This window comes from Microtus ochrogaster, chromosome 7 (genome assembly GCF_000317375.1).
Source record: "Microtus ochrogaster isolate Prairie Vole_2 chromosome 7, MicOch1.0, whole genome shotgun sequence".
Taxonomy (NCBI): Eukaryota; Metazoa; Chordata; class Mammalia; order Rodentia; family Cricetidae; genus Microtus; species Microtus ochrogaster.
In genome coordinates, this window is record NC_022014.1 from 55,135,709 (window position 1) to 55,151,779 (window position 16,071).

The 16,071-nt window shown below is 44.3% G+C and overlaps 1 protein-coding gene across 3 annotated transcripts in view; it reads right to left on the bottom strand.

The window, feature by feature from the left end:
- Kcnip1 (potassium voltage-gated channel interacting protein 1) overlaps positions 1-16,071 on the bottom strand; it is a 378,296-nt gene that overhangs the window by 6,515 nt on the left and 355,710 nt on the right. For 2 of the 3 annotated variants that reach the window (XM_005350379.2, XM_026780346.1), the window contains exons 2-5: positions 7,800-7,924; positions 6,898-6,967; positions 5,611-5,681; positions 4,806-4,913 (exon numbers count right to left, since the gene is read on the bottom strand). In XM_005350379.2, the coding sequence (XP_005350436.1) occupies positions 4,806-4,913; positions 5,611-5,681; positions 6,898-6,967; positions 7,800-7,924 (374 nt within the window). Of the gene's footprint in view, positions 1-4,805; positions 4,914-5,610; positions 5,682-6,897; positions 6,968-7,799; positions 7,925-13,074; positions 13,108-16,071 lie in introns of all 3 variants that reach the window. The other variant, XM_005350377.3, reaches the window with a different exon arrangement.

Below are 16,071 nucleotides of genomic sequence, written 5' to 3' on the forward strand. Positions count from 1 at the left end.
TTGCTAGGATGACGTCTCAGGAATCTACTTAATCACACTTGTGTCCACCCCACCCTTAATTCTGACATCTAGAGATGTCTGATAAACATTAACGGTGATAATTCTGTCTACTTTGTCCATTACAAAAATGGAATAGTTAGTCGGTTTGTTCAACGATGTGATGGGAAAATGAATCGACCCAAGGTTGAAGGTCAGATGGCATAAAAACCCATCTGAGTTTTCTTTCGTTAGGTGTTGTGTAAAGTACTATTTGAATATCTTAATTTAGAGTATCATGCATGTAAGCATGTATGTAAGAACTTAGATGTTTATAAAATTGATAAAGTGCTATATTAGTACTTTTTTTTAAAACATGAAATTACATACAATTGTTAATCTTCTGTGATTTTAAATGGTCACCTGATGTTTAGTGAGTGCTTGAAATTTGGGCCTGGAAAGATGGTTAAGCAGTAAAGAGTGTGTACTGCTCTAACAGAGGACCCGAGTTCTGTGACCAGCACCTGTGTATGTAGCTCACGATTGCTTGTGACTCTAGCTCCTGAGGATCTGACACCCACTTCTGGCCTCCGAGGGTACTGTGTAAACCCTCCCCTCCATACATTTTACATGATTAAACATAAAAAAATTTGCACATATGTTACAGTTGTATAGCTTGGTCTCCTTGTGGGACTCCTAACAGCGGGAACAGGGACTGTTTCTGACTCTGGTACCTGCTTTTAGGACCATTTCCTCCTACTAGGTTGAGTCATCCAGCCTTAATAGGAGAGGAGGTGCCCAGTCTTACTGCAACTTGCTATGCTATAGCTGGCTGATATACAGGGGAGTGCCTGCCCTTTTCCGAAGAGGAAAGAAGAGGAGTGGATGGAGGTGGAGAGAGGAAGACTGGGGGGAGGGATTAGGATAGGAGGGCGGGGAAACTGTGATTGGGCTGGGAAAAAATTAATTAATTAATACAAAATGAAAATTTCAGAGTCTAGAGCCTTTGTAATGTGATAGAAATTCCATTGTTTTCTTCATGATCTTTGTCGCACACATTGACTAGTTCTTTTTTTTATTATTTTTTTATTGATTTTTATTGAGCTCTACCTTTTTCTCTGCTCCCCTCTTTGCCTCTCCCCCACTGACTAGTTCTTACTGAATTAGCCCAAACTATTTGCTCACCTACTTCGTTCACTGTGTTTATTTTTCATTTAATTGTCTGAGCCCTTTATATACTTTGTGGGATGTATACATTTATTTATAGGGAATTTTAAAGTATGCACCATGTGCTAGACATGATGCCAAGGAGAAGCAAGGGAAGCAGACATGAGACCTTCCTTAGCTAGTGCCTGGTAAGAAGCACCACCACTTCCTACAAGTTGCAGATGTTTTAACAGCTGTGCCACCTGCTTTCCAACGTTGCTGATGGCATTTTTTTTTGAGGTTAAGAATATGAAAATATTCAGAATGACATCATTAATACTTTTCTTTGTGTTTTAATTTTATGCTTTTCCCATTCAGATTCAGTTAGGTGTGACACTTATTTCTCTTTTGAGGAGAGACTAAGTGTTTGCCTCATTGTACAGCTTGCTGTCCTCCATGAAGGGGAGCCAGGGCAGGAACTCAAGACAGGAACCTGGAGGCAGGAACTGAAGCAGAGGACATGGAGGAGCGCTGCTCACTGCCTCACTCGCTGTATTCCTGGCTCTTTTGTAGCTAGAGATCACCTGTGTATCTATGACTGACTTACATGTGTGACATCTAGAATATTCATTCACTCACCGAGGAAACACCACAGCTAGCCAGTTTTCATGGGTCATCTATTTCATTATCCACCTCTGTTTATTCTGGTCCTCAGGCTCTTTCCGTTAGGAACGGAGTGACTAAATTCTCCTGTTTCCCCAGTCTACCGGTCCCCCCTCATCTCCTCACATACCATACCATAATATGTCATAGTCCTGCTTCCACTTTTTGAAAATGATCATTTCTGTCTTCAGCTGGTGACTTTTCTAATGTGCTAGTTTTCTCCCCAAACAATAATTTTATGTTGGTTAGAAACAAATAAATTTTAAATTAGAGACAAATAGCTATTTTTACAGTATCATCATCTTCATAATAGTCTTCCCTTCAGAAAATGGCAGGTGATTCCTATAGACCCCCCCAGTTTTTTCAGAAAACTTTTTCTTCATCTAAATTATGGATATTTTTAAATGCTTATGCGCATTACATTTACTGCTGCACGATTAGAATATCTTAGTTTGAACTTTCTAAATAGTTATGAGACATGGGCCACCCGCTTGATTTCTGCATAGATGTTGATCGCAGGACATGGTCTTAGTTCACATTGTTTAAGTCGTTTTTCTTGTCTCTTTCCTTCCTAAGGATGAAATCATATCATGGCTGAACAGGGAGGCACACGCTTGTAATCCCAGTCCTAAGGAAGCTGAGGTAGGAGGATCACCATGCATGCATTCAAGGCCATGCATTCACTGGCCTACACGGTGTGTTCCAGTCAGCTGCAGCTACAACGAGAGACCTTGTTGCAGGCAAATACATAAATAGAGAAGAGAATCATGTCATTTTCAAAGGCTGCCCTAGCTTTCCAGGTGTGTGCTTCTGTCCCATTGTTTTTAAAGAGCTTTTAGCAGTACGAACAGATGATGTGGGTCAATAGCAAACACTCAGGTCTTCATTTCAACTGCAGCCGAGCTTGTCTGTGACGTCACCACGCAGGGGAAAGCTGTGCAGAAGGCTGGAGCACATTCTACTAAGCTCACGATGTATTTTAGTCCCGTTTTATTAGGAGTTTAAAAACTGATCAAGGACATAGGGCAAACTTGATGGAAGATGATTTTAGAATCACATGGTTTTTGGTCTTTTGATGGGCTGATGGGCTGAATTATTTAATAAGCATTCTCTAATGTTGAATTACTTCTGCAGTAAACCTGCTCCTTCCCATGCATGCTCCTTTAACTAGAGTGCTAGGATTAATTTCCCGGCACTTTATTTAGAATTTGTGATGTGTATTTTAAGTGAGATGGGATTCTTGTTTTCTTTTATATCCTTTGCCAAAGCTCTTAATTTTTTTTTCATTCAACGCGTTTGGAGCATTTCCTATTGTCCAGGCGCTCCTATCTTCAAATGAGATCTTCCTTTAAGAATGGGGTTTATCTGAGCATGATTTGTTTACAGCAGACTCACTCATCTTAAGTGTCCTGCTCGATAAACTTTGGCGAATGTACACAGCTGTGCCACCTCCACAAGCAACCCCTGTATTAGTTTTTTATCTCCTCAAGAAGCTTCGACACCATCTGCCAAGCCCTGGCATCAAGCCATGGCCCATGAAACTTTGGTCATTAAAGGTATTTTCACTTACTAGAATTTGAGGCAAATGGAGTGATACTGTAAGTCTGAGCCTGTCTGTGTTGAATGCACATAAAGGGTACAGAAACTATGGCCACTGTTGCATGTGACAGTGGTCTATTTCTTCTGACTGTTGAGTACCCACTGGATGGGTAGCAACAATATACTTATCTGCCATCCTGGTGAAAGACATTTGGGTTGTGTGCAATGTGGGGGCTATTGTGGATAAATGTAGCATGCAAATCTCCATGTAGGTATTTATGGAATTACACATTTTTATTTTTCTTGGGTAAATATGTAGGAGTGGAATTCCTGGCAATATTCAATAGTAAGCAGATGTTAGCTTTAGGATTTCAGTTTTTCTTTTTTTATTGTGTAAATATAGTTCTGGAACAACCAGGGCTACAAACCCTGTCTCGAAAAATAAAAAAAAGTTGGAAAGTTCCTTCTGCCTCAGTTTTGTAGGGTTTCTCTTAGGAGTCACCAGAAAGCTATCTGAGGAGCTTAAACTTTTCCTGAGTTTTTCATGTGAATTTTATTTCTCTTAGTGACAGGAAACTATTCAAATTTTCCTGCTGACTTTGAACCACCTTTAGTACTAGTGTGTCTCAAAACCTCTGCTGCACACCAGCAGCCCCCAGTAGGCAGAGTGGGTTGTCTACCCCAATCTTCCAGTGTCTGAGTCTGACAACCTTCAGGCTTCATTATGAGCCTGTCGGGCTTTACTTCATACTCCAGCTTGCAGCCAACAGCAAGCTTTTCTGTTTGGAGGGTTCCACTTTCCTTGAGAACCCCTCTGGTGGCTCTGCCTTTTGCCTGGGACACTTTCCCAAGTTTTTGTGGGTGATTGGCCCTGGCATGGCAATGCACCTTAGAGAGGCCCTTGCTACTCCTATCTGCCCTACATTTCACTGCTTTTGTTCCTCCTGCTGCACCACCCCACGACAGTCAGGCCTGACCTGATTTCTCACTGTTTGGTCTCCAGCACCCAGAACTGAATGAGTTCTTAGATCTGTGTTGGACCCCGATGGCTGAGTGAACAGGGAACTCAACTGTGTATATACTCTGAGAGGAGAACCTTGCAGAGCTGAGATCAAGCTTAGAGACGATCTCCACAGCTCTGTGCATTAGGCCTGAGATATAGGAGATCAGCAAAATGTCCCAGTTGTTAACGTCAAGCCCCAAAAGCACATCAGTTTACAGCAGATATCCAGGTGACTTGAGTGACAGATAAGTGGCTCACTGGCTAAACACATGTACTGAGGCTCTAAGAGCCAAGCGGTGAAGATTCTGAAATTCTCTGGGATTTTTCTTTTATTAATTTTTTTTGAGACAGCTGCCTACCCCTCCCCAGTCTTCTCCTTCTATGGTTTTATTAGACGGAATGGGCTGGGCTGTGAGATCTGATGGTTGTCACCTACACCTTAAAGAACTCTCTTCTCTGTTCTATTGTGGGAACTCACCTCTTTGTTTATGTAGCCGTCTTTATTGATGTCATACAAATTAAATGTCCACCTTAGCTTTTCATGGACTGTCCCTCTCAGTAAAATAGACAGAGCCGTCACAAAGTCCTAGGAAGTGGAAAGGCAAGAGCAAAAGTTAATCCCTGAGCTACCACGTGGCTGGAGAGAAGCTTCACCTCCAGGTTAGACTGTGGTGCTTTTATGGAATGGTGCCTCCCATAACCTCCTGTCAGCTAGGTGGAAATGGGCGATGCCAGCAAAGAACGTCTGTCATCCGTTTCCCATACTGCAGTTTCTGATGCCCCTTTTGTATGTGTGAACACCCCAAGGCCATTAATTCTGCTTTCCATGTTGGTCCTAACCCATGGCTGCAATGGTTGTGTTCCAGTGGCTTTGAGCCAGGCTGAAGAAACATACTGCCTGTGTTCAAAAACCCCTACACCCCCTTGGCCACTTACTCTCTCTTTGACCTTGGAAAAGCTACTTGGCCTCTGCCTTATTTTCTTCTTCTGTACAATGATAATATAACTCCGACTTTGTAGTGCTATTATAAAAGTTAAACAAGTTAATAAATGCAAAATGTTAGCTCCAGAGGCTACCACCCAGCCTGCGGAGTGCAAGAGAGCTTTTAAGTTGTCTCCATAACCCACTCCCAGTGTCTAGAGGGCAGGGGAAGTCTCCTTTCCGTCCTCAAGCCATGTTTGTTAAATGAGTAAAGTTTTAACTGAATAATTAACTATTTCCTCCAGGATCCCCAAATTTGGAGCAAGAGGCAATGAGCAACCAAGAGACACCCAGACTGTACCTCGAACTTCACAGAGCCTGTCTGGGTGGTGTCGAAGGCATTGAAGAGGTAATGGGCATATGTGCTGGCATCTGTAAAGCAGAGGGAAAAACAGGTGAGGGGGGGGCGGGGCTAGTTTCCACAGAGGGCAGAGACAGCACTGGAAAACTGGCAGGGATGGGACCAGAGAGAAGGTAAGGAGGATGGATCGAGAGCCATTTGCTCAGCCCCTGGAGTTTAGGCTAGAAGCTAAAGTTCTAGCAAAAGGTTAGGCAGGTCCTTGGCTCTCTCTATGTCATCATCTTGAGAATGCTTCCCTTCCTGTTTCTCTGTGTGACCTGTTTCTCTGGGCCTTCCCTTGTGAGCAGAGACCTGAGCTCGGATCCAGGCTGTTTCCATATAGCCGTGTCTGTAGACATCTAACTAGACATCTCTGAGCATCCATTCCACATCTCTGCAGAGGGGGATGGGGCAAGACCTGATTCTTGCAACACGTGAAGAGATGCTTTAACCTGGAGCCTCCCTGCCATACAGTGAAAACGGCGTCTCCATGGCGTTCATAACCTGGGAGCCTGGTGCTAGCGTGACATGAAGCCCCTTCTCCCCAACACAGAGACCCACAGCAGGGGGACACCTGTGTGAGGGCCCAAGAAGGATGTGGGACACTTGAGTACCTTGTTAGAACCCAGAAGAAGTGTTCCGCAGCTGTCCAGGTGACACCCTGTGGGCAGGTGGCACAGGAAGGTCACAAGAGGAAGGGTCCCTGATGTGTGAACTTTTCTAAACTGGGCAGGTGGTGGGGGGTCCAGTGTCCTCCGTAACTTGGCTTTATAAGTGAGCGCAATGTCACACTGTCCACAATTGATTTTGGTTCATTGATTTTCTTTTTATGGTCTGTAGTATTTACCAATGTTGTTTACAAACTTTCAAGCTGTCTTAGCAATTTAATGAACCAAGATGGCGAAGATTTTGTCCCATATACGTTCTGTCCCTGGTCTGCCACGTATAAGCTGTGTGATCTTGAGTAAATTGCTTAAAGTCTCTGAAACTCAAATTGTTCCCTCTGGGATCACGACACCTGCTTTCTAGCCATGATACTTCCTGATACTGCACTACCAGCCCTTCTTGTGGAGTGGGTTCATTTCCCCCCCCAGAGAATTCTGTATTTTTGTAGTAAGGGAACAATCTCGCCATAAGTTCTCTTCAGACCCCGAAGAAGATGGAGACAAAGAAGGGGGGTAATGAGAGGAAGGGAAGGCTGATCATTGGGGAGGATGCTGGGAGGTTATTTCCCAAGGATCTACTCACCTCCATGAGGGAAAAACTGCGCGTAGATCTGCTTGAATGTTTCTTCATTGACCACGCCACTGGGGCACTCCTGTATGGAGCAGAGAGCGAGTGAGTGGGAAGGGTCTGGGAGTCTGTCCTGGGGGGTGGAGCCTGCACAGGTTCCCCCTATCCTCTCATGGGCAGAGCCTGGGCAAAGAGCTATGTACTACTGGGTGTCTCCGGGGGGGGGGACCTGGGAGGTAACCCCACCTTAAAAAGCTACTCTGTAAGAGAGGGGACATCATCACAGCATAGGTGCTGTTCTGGGAGAGTCTTGGCTTTAGAGTCCTAAAGGTCTAGGTTTGGATCCTGGTTAAGCCTGTTCTAAGTTTTGTGACTCTGTCCAAGGAAGCCTACAATCTCAAACACACTTACTCACGGACTTCTGTGTCTGTCAGCTTTCTTTCTCCCATGTTCCTTTGCTAAGAACCTGGCTGTCTGTGTGACTCACAGAAAAAGAAGTTTCCAGCAGTTGGAGAAGAAAATCTGGTCCCACTGGACCAACTTTCAGAGACGTGAACCCAGCGACACTCAGGCTGCTATACCACCCTTCATGGGCCTCGCTGGCACAAATCAGTAGAGCTCAGTCCCTTCACTGTTGGGACACCCGACAGAGGGTAAATTGTGAGTGTCAAGCTAAGGTCAGCACCTGGGCAGGGAGGGCTTCTCTGAGGTCACCCCACCCTGTGGCACCTCTGTGTAGGGGGTGAGGTTCCTGTCTGCTGAGACCTTGTTCTCCTGCAAGTTTTCTTTCTTCCCAGGTGTGGGTTCATAGTGGTGGCCTCCTTGAACCTCTGCACACAAGGGACTCCATCGGCACCAAAAGAGCTTTGTTCTGTGGGAAATCACACCAGGCCTCAGAGCCTCTGGGGGGGTCTTACATTTTTGAATCCTCGGTAAAGGACTTGCAGCTCCCTCTTGGTGAAGTTCGTCTGGGCCTCAAGCTGCTCCAGTCCCTCAGGCCGGTGGCAAACCATGGTCATCTCTAGTTCATCCTCGATCTTGTCTGGAAGCAGAGAGGGTGGCATCAGAGCAGGGCCTCCTTAGTCTCTGTCACACCATGGTCTGAGCTGATGCTGGGAACTGAGACTTGGGGTTGGGCCGGGTCACACTGCAGGGGTTCCTGGGCCTTGAACCCCATTCCCCAGCCATTCACCATTTCACAGTCTGTGCACTGAGGTACTGTAGGTGTGACAGGCACCAAGGGGAGGGAGCATCAGAATCTCAGATTGGTAGAGGAGGGTAGAAGTGTGCAAACATATCCACACAAAAGCTTCTTTCTCAAGCTGCCTTCTTCGCATATTGACCTTGTTTTCTGTGTAGGGACACAGGTAACGGAGCAGAACGAAAGCTTCCAAATAGTAAGGGGGAACAAATCACACCTATTTTTAAAAAGGACACATTTTCATCATGTGAGCTAGCAAGGAAGATGCTAGGGAGGCTTAGGACGCTCAAATTATGGTATGTTAAATAGGACTTTAAAGAATCTGAATATATTTTTACAAGGTATGGTTTTATAATATCTTCTAGATGTCCTTAAGTACTAGGGAAGTGACTTCAATTTGTGTGTCTTTGTAGAAATAAAGTTTTCCTTTCCAGGGTGTCTGAAAGGCTCTACAAATGGCCATGGATAGTAGGGGTTCAACTTCCAGCATGTGCACTGAAGTGGGGGTCTAATGGGGTGTGCACTGAAATAGGTGCACTGTTTGCTTACGAAGGGCTTGGTGGCGGGTCAAAGCGGGTCAAAGTTCACCCATCAGTGGCACTTCCAGGAGCTTTGCCTCACACAGGGATGCGTGCTTTCCCCTGAGCCCTGCCGGAATGTTTTCTGTAAATTTATTCCAGCCAAGGATCATTTACCATCTGCCTGTCCTCCTCTGCCTGCTGCTGTCACGCAGACATCAGCCAATCCATATATTGAACAGTTCCAACTTCCGCCTGGTGAAGACAAGGGTGGGCTGCTGGGAACATGCCCACCAGACTGCCCTACGCTAAGTCAGAGAGGAGGTGGGCTGGTTTGCATGACGGAACAGGGTGAGCAGGTGCAATGAGTATAGGCACTCCGTAATCAGGGTTGGGCTCTCTGTGCCAGATTTTCTCTGCTGTTGTCACATTCTCCTTTGATACTTAAATCCCAACACAAACAAATCCATCAACATTTCTATTTTGCGCAGAGTCCCAGCGGTAATGGATGTCAGAGTAAAGCTCCAATAAAGTGGCAGCGGAGCTAATTGTTATCTTTCTTACGTGCTGGACAACACACATCTCCTAATCCCTCTGGGACGGAGGCAGAGAATGATTCAATATAAATAAGATTCTCTGTTTATGTTACATTGTGGCAACTGGCCAATTTCCTCATAATGCTTACAGAAACTTTAATTATTGTTAGGTTTGCTAATGAGTTAAGGACTAACTTCCTGAATGCAGGAGGTTTCTGTGCAAGTCAAAGGGCCAGTGGAAAGGGGAGGTCCCTAGGAGTGTAATGCAGAAAGCTCCTAGGGGCCTCAGGAGATCTCCAACTCATCCTAAGAAATCGGTTGCAGGTTAGTCCTAGCACAAAAATGCGTGTATCTTTAGCTGTGTGTATCTGAAGAAACTTCTGAAGGGGCTGTAGAGGTTTATAACAACATCCACATACTACCCCTTAACACCCACTAGGCATGCCCAAGTAGCCTCAGGAAGAGGAATCAACAAAATTATATTAAAATATAAATAAGGGCCAGGCAGTGGTGGTCACGCTTTTAATCCCAGCACTCGGGATTAAAGAGGCAGGAAGATCTCTGTGAGTTTAAGGCCAGCCTGGTCTACAAGAGCTAGTTCCAGGATAGACTCCAAAGCTACAGAGAAACACAGTCTTGGAAAAAAAACCCAAATATATATTAAAATAGAAAACTATACTTTAGAAAGAAAAGATTTGATATTATAGTGTCTTCTTCCAAATTTTCATCTGACCCAGAATAAAGTCTCTGTCTCTGTGTGTGTATGTGTGCGCACGTGCGTGAGCGTGTGTGTGTGTGTGTGTGTGTGTGTTTGTGTGTGTGTGTGTGTGTGTAAAATCTCCCCATGGCTCTGGATTCCTTATAAACTTAGGGAATTTCTTTGTAGGCAATTAAAGGAATTTTTTTTCAACTCAGAACCAGCACTCACTTCTCATCATCTTGCTTAAAAAGTGCTAATTATTGAGTAGGCAACTATTAATCTGCTTTTATTAAGATGACGTCACTCCTTATTAACCAATGATAGGCTCGCTGTCTGGGAGGCAGGACTGAGTTCCAGATTAAAGAGATTCTTCAGGCTGTGAATTCTCAGTTACTAGTGGCCAAACTTTGGCTGTCTGGCTTTGTCCTTCACTAATAACCAGTCTTGGCCACATCCATGACAGGAGAAAATCTGGTCATTGAGGCTCAAGATGTAGAGAAGTAGCCACTTATGGATACTAGGGGCTTAAACCATTAAGTAAAAATGTAACTTACGTAACAGTCCAGTATATGCATAAATGCATGCAAAACCTCTGTGAAACACTTTGGAGATAAAACACCGAGAGGCAGAGCTGTCTTTGGTGTGAGATGGACTTTAGCCTTGGCAAACCTGTGCCGCAGTGACCCTCATGAGTCACGGCCTTTGGCTGGAAAACCATTTAACTTGTCCACAGCTTTTGCAGCTGACTAGACCTGCCCGCATTTGGACATTCCTCTCTTTCATACCACCTGTAGCTGCTTGTTCTGGGCCACTGTACATATATGCACGGGGAGCTTTAGAGAGGTAATTTTCACATCTCTTCTGTAGCCAGTCAGGGAATCTCTGGACGTCTCTAGGCAGAACCAATAGAGAGGGGACACAGGCCCAGTTCCCTGGTTCGACAAAAGCAGAATTAACACCCAGGGAGCCTCCTTACCACTTTCGGGCTTTGTGAGTCTTCAATCCCATGTGCTGTTCACTGTATTATTTTCATTATTAAAGAGAATTATTAAGTCAGACTGAGTTAGAATCAAAACTAATCTTGTGGTTAATGCTATGGAAATTTCCTTGATAGAGAGAATTTATCTTTTCTTTGCAATGTTCTAGTAGAACTGTTCACTGCTCTCATGTGACTTCGTGTTTGGTCAGGGGTGAGTGGTCTGGTGCCCTCCCTGCCTGACATTTAGAAGTCAGTTATCTTAATGGAGAAGGTGATTTTCTAACTACAAGTGGCTCACAAGGCCATGAATGTCAGCCACTGGGGGCAAGTGTGAGCCGGAAGGATGATTATAACGTCTGCTACGTCTGCTACACTGGAGAATCACAGACAGCACAGGTGTGAGTCAGAGTAAACGTTTTTTAATATGTTAGTGTTTGGGGGTGGTTCTGGATATAGGATGGATGAAAACTTTAGACCCTCTTAGAAAAAGATGGTTGTATCAAGCCCCCCCCCCCATATCTCCAGTGAGTTCTGTATCTTTTAAATAAACAGAGTCCATGTGAAGGTCTTCTATTGACGATCTTTCCCAAGCTCTGTCACTAACTCCTTTTGACTGAGGCTTGGGTCGCTTAGGTCAACAGTGAAAAAGCTGGACCTTGATTCCAGCCAGTTTAGGACTCCGCCATTAGATTGGGCTGCCATCAGATTGGACATATTCCCACAGTGGCTTCTACTCCACTGGAGCCTAGAATGTAAGCTGGTTTGTGAGCAGCCTGGAGGTACCCCTGCTGCTTACAAATGTCATGCCTTTGTACAAGTCTGCTCTCCAAACTGAGCAGTGAGGACCCACATCTGGTGCACATCTGGCAATGAATATCTTCTCTGGCTGATGACAAAGGCCATGGCCTAAAATATGACCATTTCCTCTCTTGCTTAGAATATAGTTTCTAATATATTCTAATAATACATTTCTAATATATTCTAATAATAATTCTAATAATACGCACAATAATACACTGTGAGTGCGTGCGCACGCGCGCGCGTGTGTGTGTGTGTGTGTGTGAGAGAGAGAGAGAGAGAGAGAGAGAGAGAGAGAGAGAGAGAGAGAGTGTGTGTGTGTGTGTGTGTGTGTGTGTGTGTGTGTGTTTGGCAGAGGGGAATCTGGGTTGTACTTTATACCCACCCATTCATTCCATTCCATTTTTGAGGCTACAAAATAGTGGTCCTTAGCTTGAATGTAGTCCAAAGATAGGTTTTGTTTGTAAGGAATCCATAGAAGCTCATATTTTATGTGAAACAGATAAAATACATTTAAAACGCATTGCTAATATTTGGAGACAAGAAATCCATGACAAAGTTTGTATTTCTTACTTCACTTCGAAAATCTTGATTCTCAAATTCTCACCAGGGCGTCATCTGCTAGAGCCAAGCAGGGACTGGACACTCTGGTTAAGTAGAGTCACCAGGACCCCTGCCAGTCACTTTGAATCCTTCCTTCCTTCCTTCCTTCCTTCCTTCCTTCCTTCCTTCCTTCCTTCCTTCCTTCCCTTTCTTTCTGTTGTTTGAGGCAGGGTATCTCTGGCTGTCTTGGAACTTACTCTGTAGACCACTCTGACCCTGAACTCACAGAGATCCACCTGCTTCTGCCTCCCGAGTTCTGGGATTAACAGCGTGCGCCACCACACCCATCTTCACCTCAGGCTCTTTTTAATGCCATTAAACCGCCTGTGTGACTTGGATACCATTGAATCTGGAACTTCATCCAGGCTTGCTTAACCTCTTCACCACCTGCCTTTATTCTTTATTTAAGCATTCCACTTTTTCCACAAAGAACTTGAAGTAGATATTAGCAACCAAATAATAGAATACAAACAGATAAAGAAAATCTGCTTCAGAAAATGCTGATTGGATTGGAGGTCTGGACCATGTTGGGGGAGGGGAGGAGAACAGAGAAATTCAGAAATTCAGATCATTTGTTCTAAACAGTTAATATACTTAAGCGATAATTCAGCTCTGAGCTTTATTTAATAGACATTCAATTACCATGGAAGGGAAAAATAGGAGTTTCTTAGAAGGAACAGGGTTTTCTTAAGCCTCAACCCTAAGAGAACATTCCTAGCTGTTTCTACACAGACCGAGTTTGCTAACAAAAATCTGGTGAATAAGGAAGCTAGTTGCAGAAGATGGAGAAGTTCTTCCTTTCCAAATAATGTAACTGAGACAATCAAGTTAGTGCAGACTTATTATTATTATTTTACCTCTCTGATACTGGTAATACCACCAGGCGATGTCTAGGAAAAAGTAAGAAAACATTTTACCAAATCCATTCATTTAAAAAGCATAACAAAATTTTATTGTCATCGGACAGGCACTCTGAGGAAGTTCTGGTCACCATCCAGCTTGACCTACACAAGGGGCCTCTCTCATCAGCAGAGCAGAGCCTGGATTTCCCATCCCTTTCCCACAGTGAGAACAGGCACGAGCATTGGGTCACTTCCCAGTGCCCACACTACCAGCAGGGCTCATCCAGCATGCTCTGAGCCATGCAGTCATGCAGCCTGAAGAGAGATGGGATGGCACGTGGCAGAGGATGCACAGATGTGGATGGCTTCTTGGAAGTACGCACAGGTTTGGTTGAAGAGTGGCTTTTAAGACACTCTCCACCATGAGAAGGCCCCATTACCCCTCTTTTCTTTGTGATTAAGCTATGGGTCTTGTAGGGTGATCGATTTCTTTGACAACTATTGGTGAAGTATCTATCATCACACAGCGATGGATTACAGTTCTGTTTCCTGCACTCATAGAGCTTACAAGCTACACAACTTGGCTTCTCTCCTTTCTTGAGTGTGACAAGCAACTCAGATGTAGAAAAGAAAAATATTATTGACATTAAGAATTAGTGTATTGGGTTATGTGACAGAGTGGATGCAGGTTAAATCTTTGACTGTGCCATGCATGAAACACTGGAGGAAAATCCCCCATGGCAGGGGAGCTGGGGGAGTCTAGCTCCCTCCTGCTGGCTTTTTCAGGTCTGTGTACTGGTCAGTCTTGCTTTCCTCAGTGGGCTCCCATTTGAACTGTCTCCTGTCTTGCTAGCACCATTGACCAAAGGTGTGTCAGACAGTCCAGTTGTCATCCCCAGTGTGTTTGAGTTCCCCCGCCCCCACGAGCCCAGACTGGAGTGGTTTCTGTCCATGTTGTTCCCAAGAGTGGTAGTACAGAGAGCTGGGTTTCCATCACCTCCTCATCTGTGTCTGTGGAAGAAGTTCATTTTTACTGGATGTATTCGACCCTTTCATCACTTTGGTTAGTGGCATTTGAGTGTGTGTGTGTGTTTGTGTATATGTGCTTGTGTAAACGTGTGTGTGTTTGTGTATATATGTGCTTGTGTCATGGCACTTATGTGAAAGTCAGAGAACAACTTGTGCAGTTTTTTTTTTTGTCCTTCCACCATGTGAATCCCAGAGACCAAACTCAGGTTGTCAAGTTTGATGATAAGTAGCTTTATCCCTTGAGCCATCTCACCAGTTCTAAAGGGCTGTATTTAAATTTTTAATTCTTCAGTCCTGGCCTACAACCTGCTGGCAGAAGGCTCCTGCTCTACCAGAGGCCATACCCCAGGTAAGACACCATCCACCACCTGCCAAACCCCTTAAGCCCCACCCATCAGTACCCAACAGCACTCCCTTCCATGGGCTTCATATTCTGGCCCCCAACCCCTGGCAGAGGATTCTCACCATATAGGAGGCCATGCTAGGAACCCCAGAGCCTGCCCAGCAGTTCCCAACAGTATCTCCTCCCATGGGCTCCATATCCCAGCCCACAACTTGGCAGACAACTCCTTCTCTTGGAGGCCACACGGGTATTAGGAGCTCCAGGAGCCCCAAGAAACTGGAACTCCAGAGACTACACCAGTATCCAGAAACCAGAGGCCACACCAGTTCCCAGAATTGTAGAACCCCAGAAACAAAGCAAGCACCCCAAATCTCAGAGGCCAAGCAGGTCACCAAAACTCTGGAAGAGACATACTACTGGGCCAGAAGACTTGCTGGCCACAGGGCACTCAGGCCAGAAGACCAGAGAGGAAACAGGAAGCAAGAGGGAAAACATCCAAAAATAAATCCATCCAACAAGGATAAGCTCAAATATCAGCACCTAAATTGATAATAACCCCAAACCCAGATGACTAAAGGCCAGCATAAGAATACCAATAATGACATCCAGGACAATATGGTACCAGCAGAGCCACCAATTCTATTACAGAAAGTCCTGGATATTCCAACATAGTGTAAGCACAAGAAAATGACCTTATATCCAATCTTAAGGCCCTTTAAGAGGAAACGAACAAATCCCTTAAAGAAATGCAGGAAAACACAAACAGGTGAAGGAAATGAATCAAATTGTTTAAGGCCTAACAATGGAAATAAAAGCGATATAGAAAACACAAACTGAGGGAATTCTGGAGATGGAAAATATAGGTAAGTGAACAGGAACTGCAGGTACAAGATCACCAACAGAATACAAGAACGAAAGAGAGAAGCACAGGCATGGAAGATATAATAGAAGAAAGTGATATAGTGGTCAAAAAATGTTAAATCTAAAATGTTCCTGACACAAAACATTCAGGAAATTCTGGACACTATGGAAAGGCCAAACCTAAGAATAGTAGGAATTGAAGAAGAAGATACCCAGCCCGAAGGCCCAGAAAATATCTTCAACAAAATCATAGAAGAAAACTTTCCTAACATAAAGAATAAAATGCCTATAAAAGCACAAGAAGCTTACAGAACACCAAATATATTGGACCAGAAAGGAAAGTCCCCTTACCACATAATAATCAAAATACTAAACATACAGAAAAAGGATACTAAAGGGGAAAAGTGAAAAAGACCAAGTAACATATAAAGGCAGACCTATTAGAGTCACACCTTCTCAATGGAAACTCCAGAAGTCCGAAGGGCTGGACAGATATGCTGTAGACTCTCAGAGACCATAGATGCCCTCACGGACTACTATACCCAGCAAAACTTTCAGTCACCATAGATGGAGAAAACAAGATATTGCATAACAAAGCCAAATTTAAATAGTATCAATCTACAAATTCAGCCCATAAAAGATGCTAGAAGGAAAACTCAAAACTAAGGAGGTTAACTATACCCACGAAAACACAGGAAATAAATAATTTCACACCAGCAAAATCAAAAGAGGGAAATACACACACACACACACACACACACACACACACACACACACAC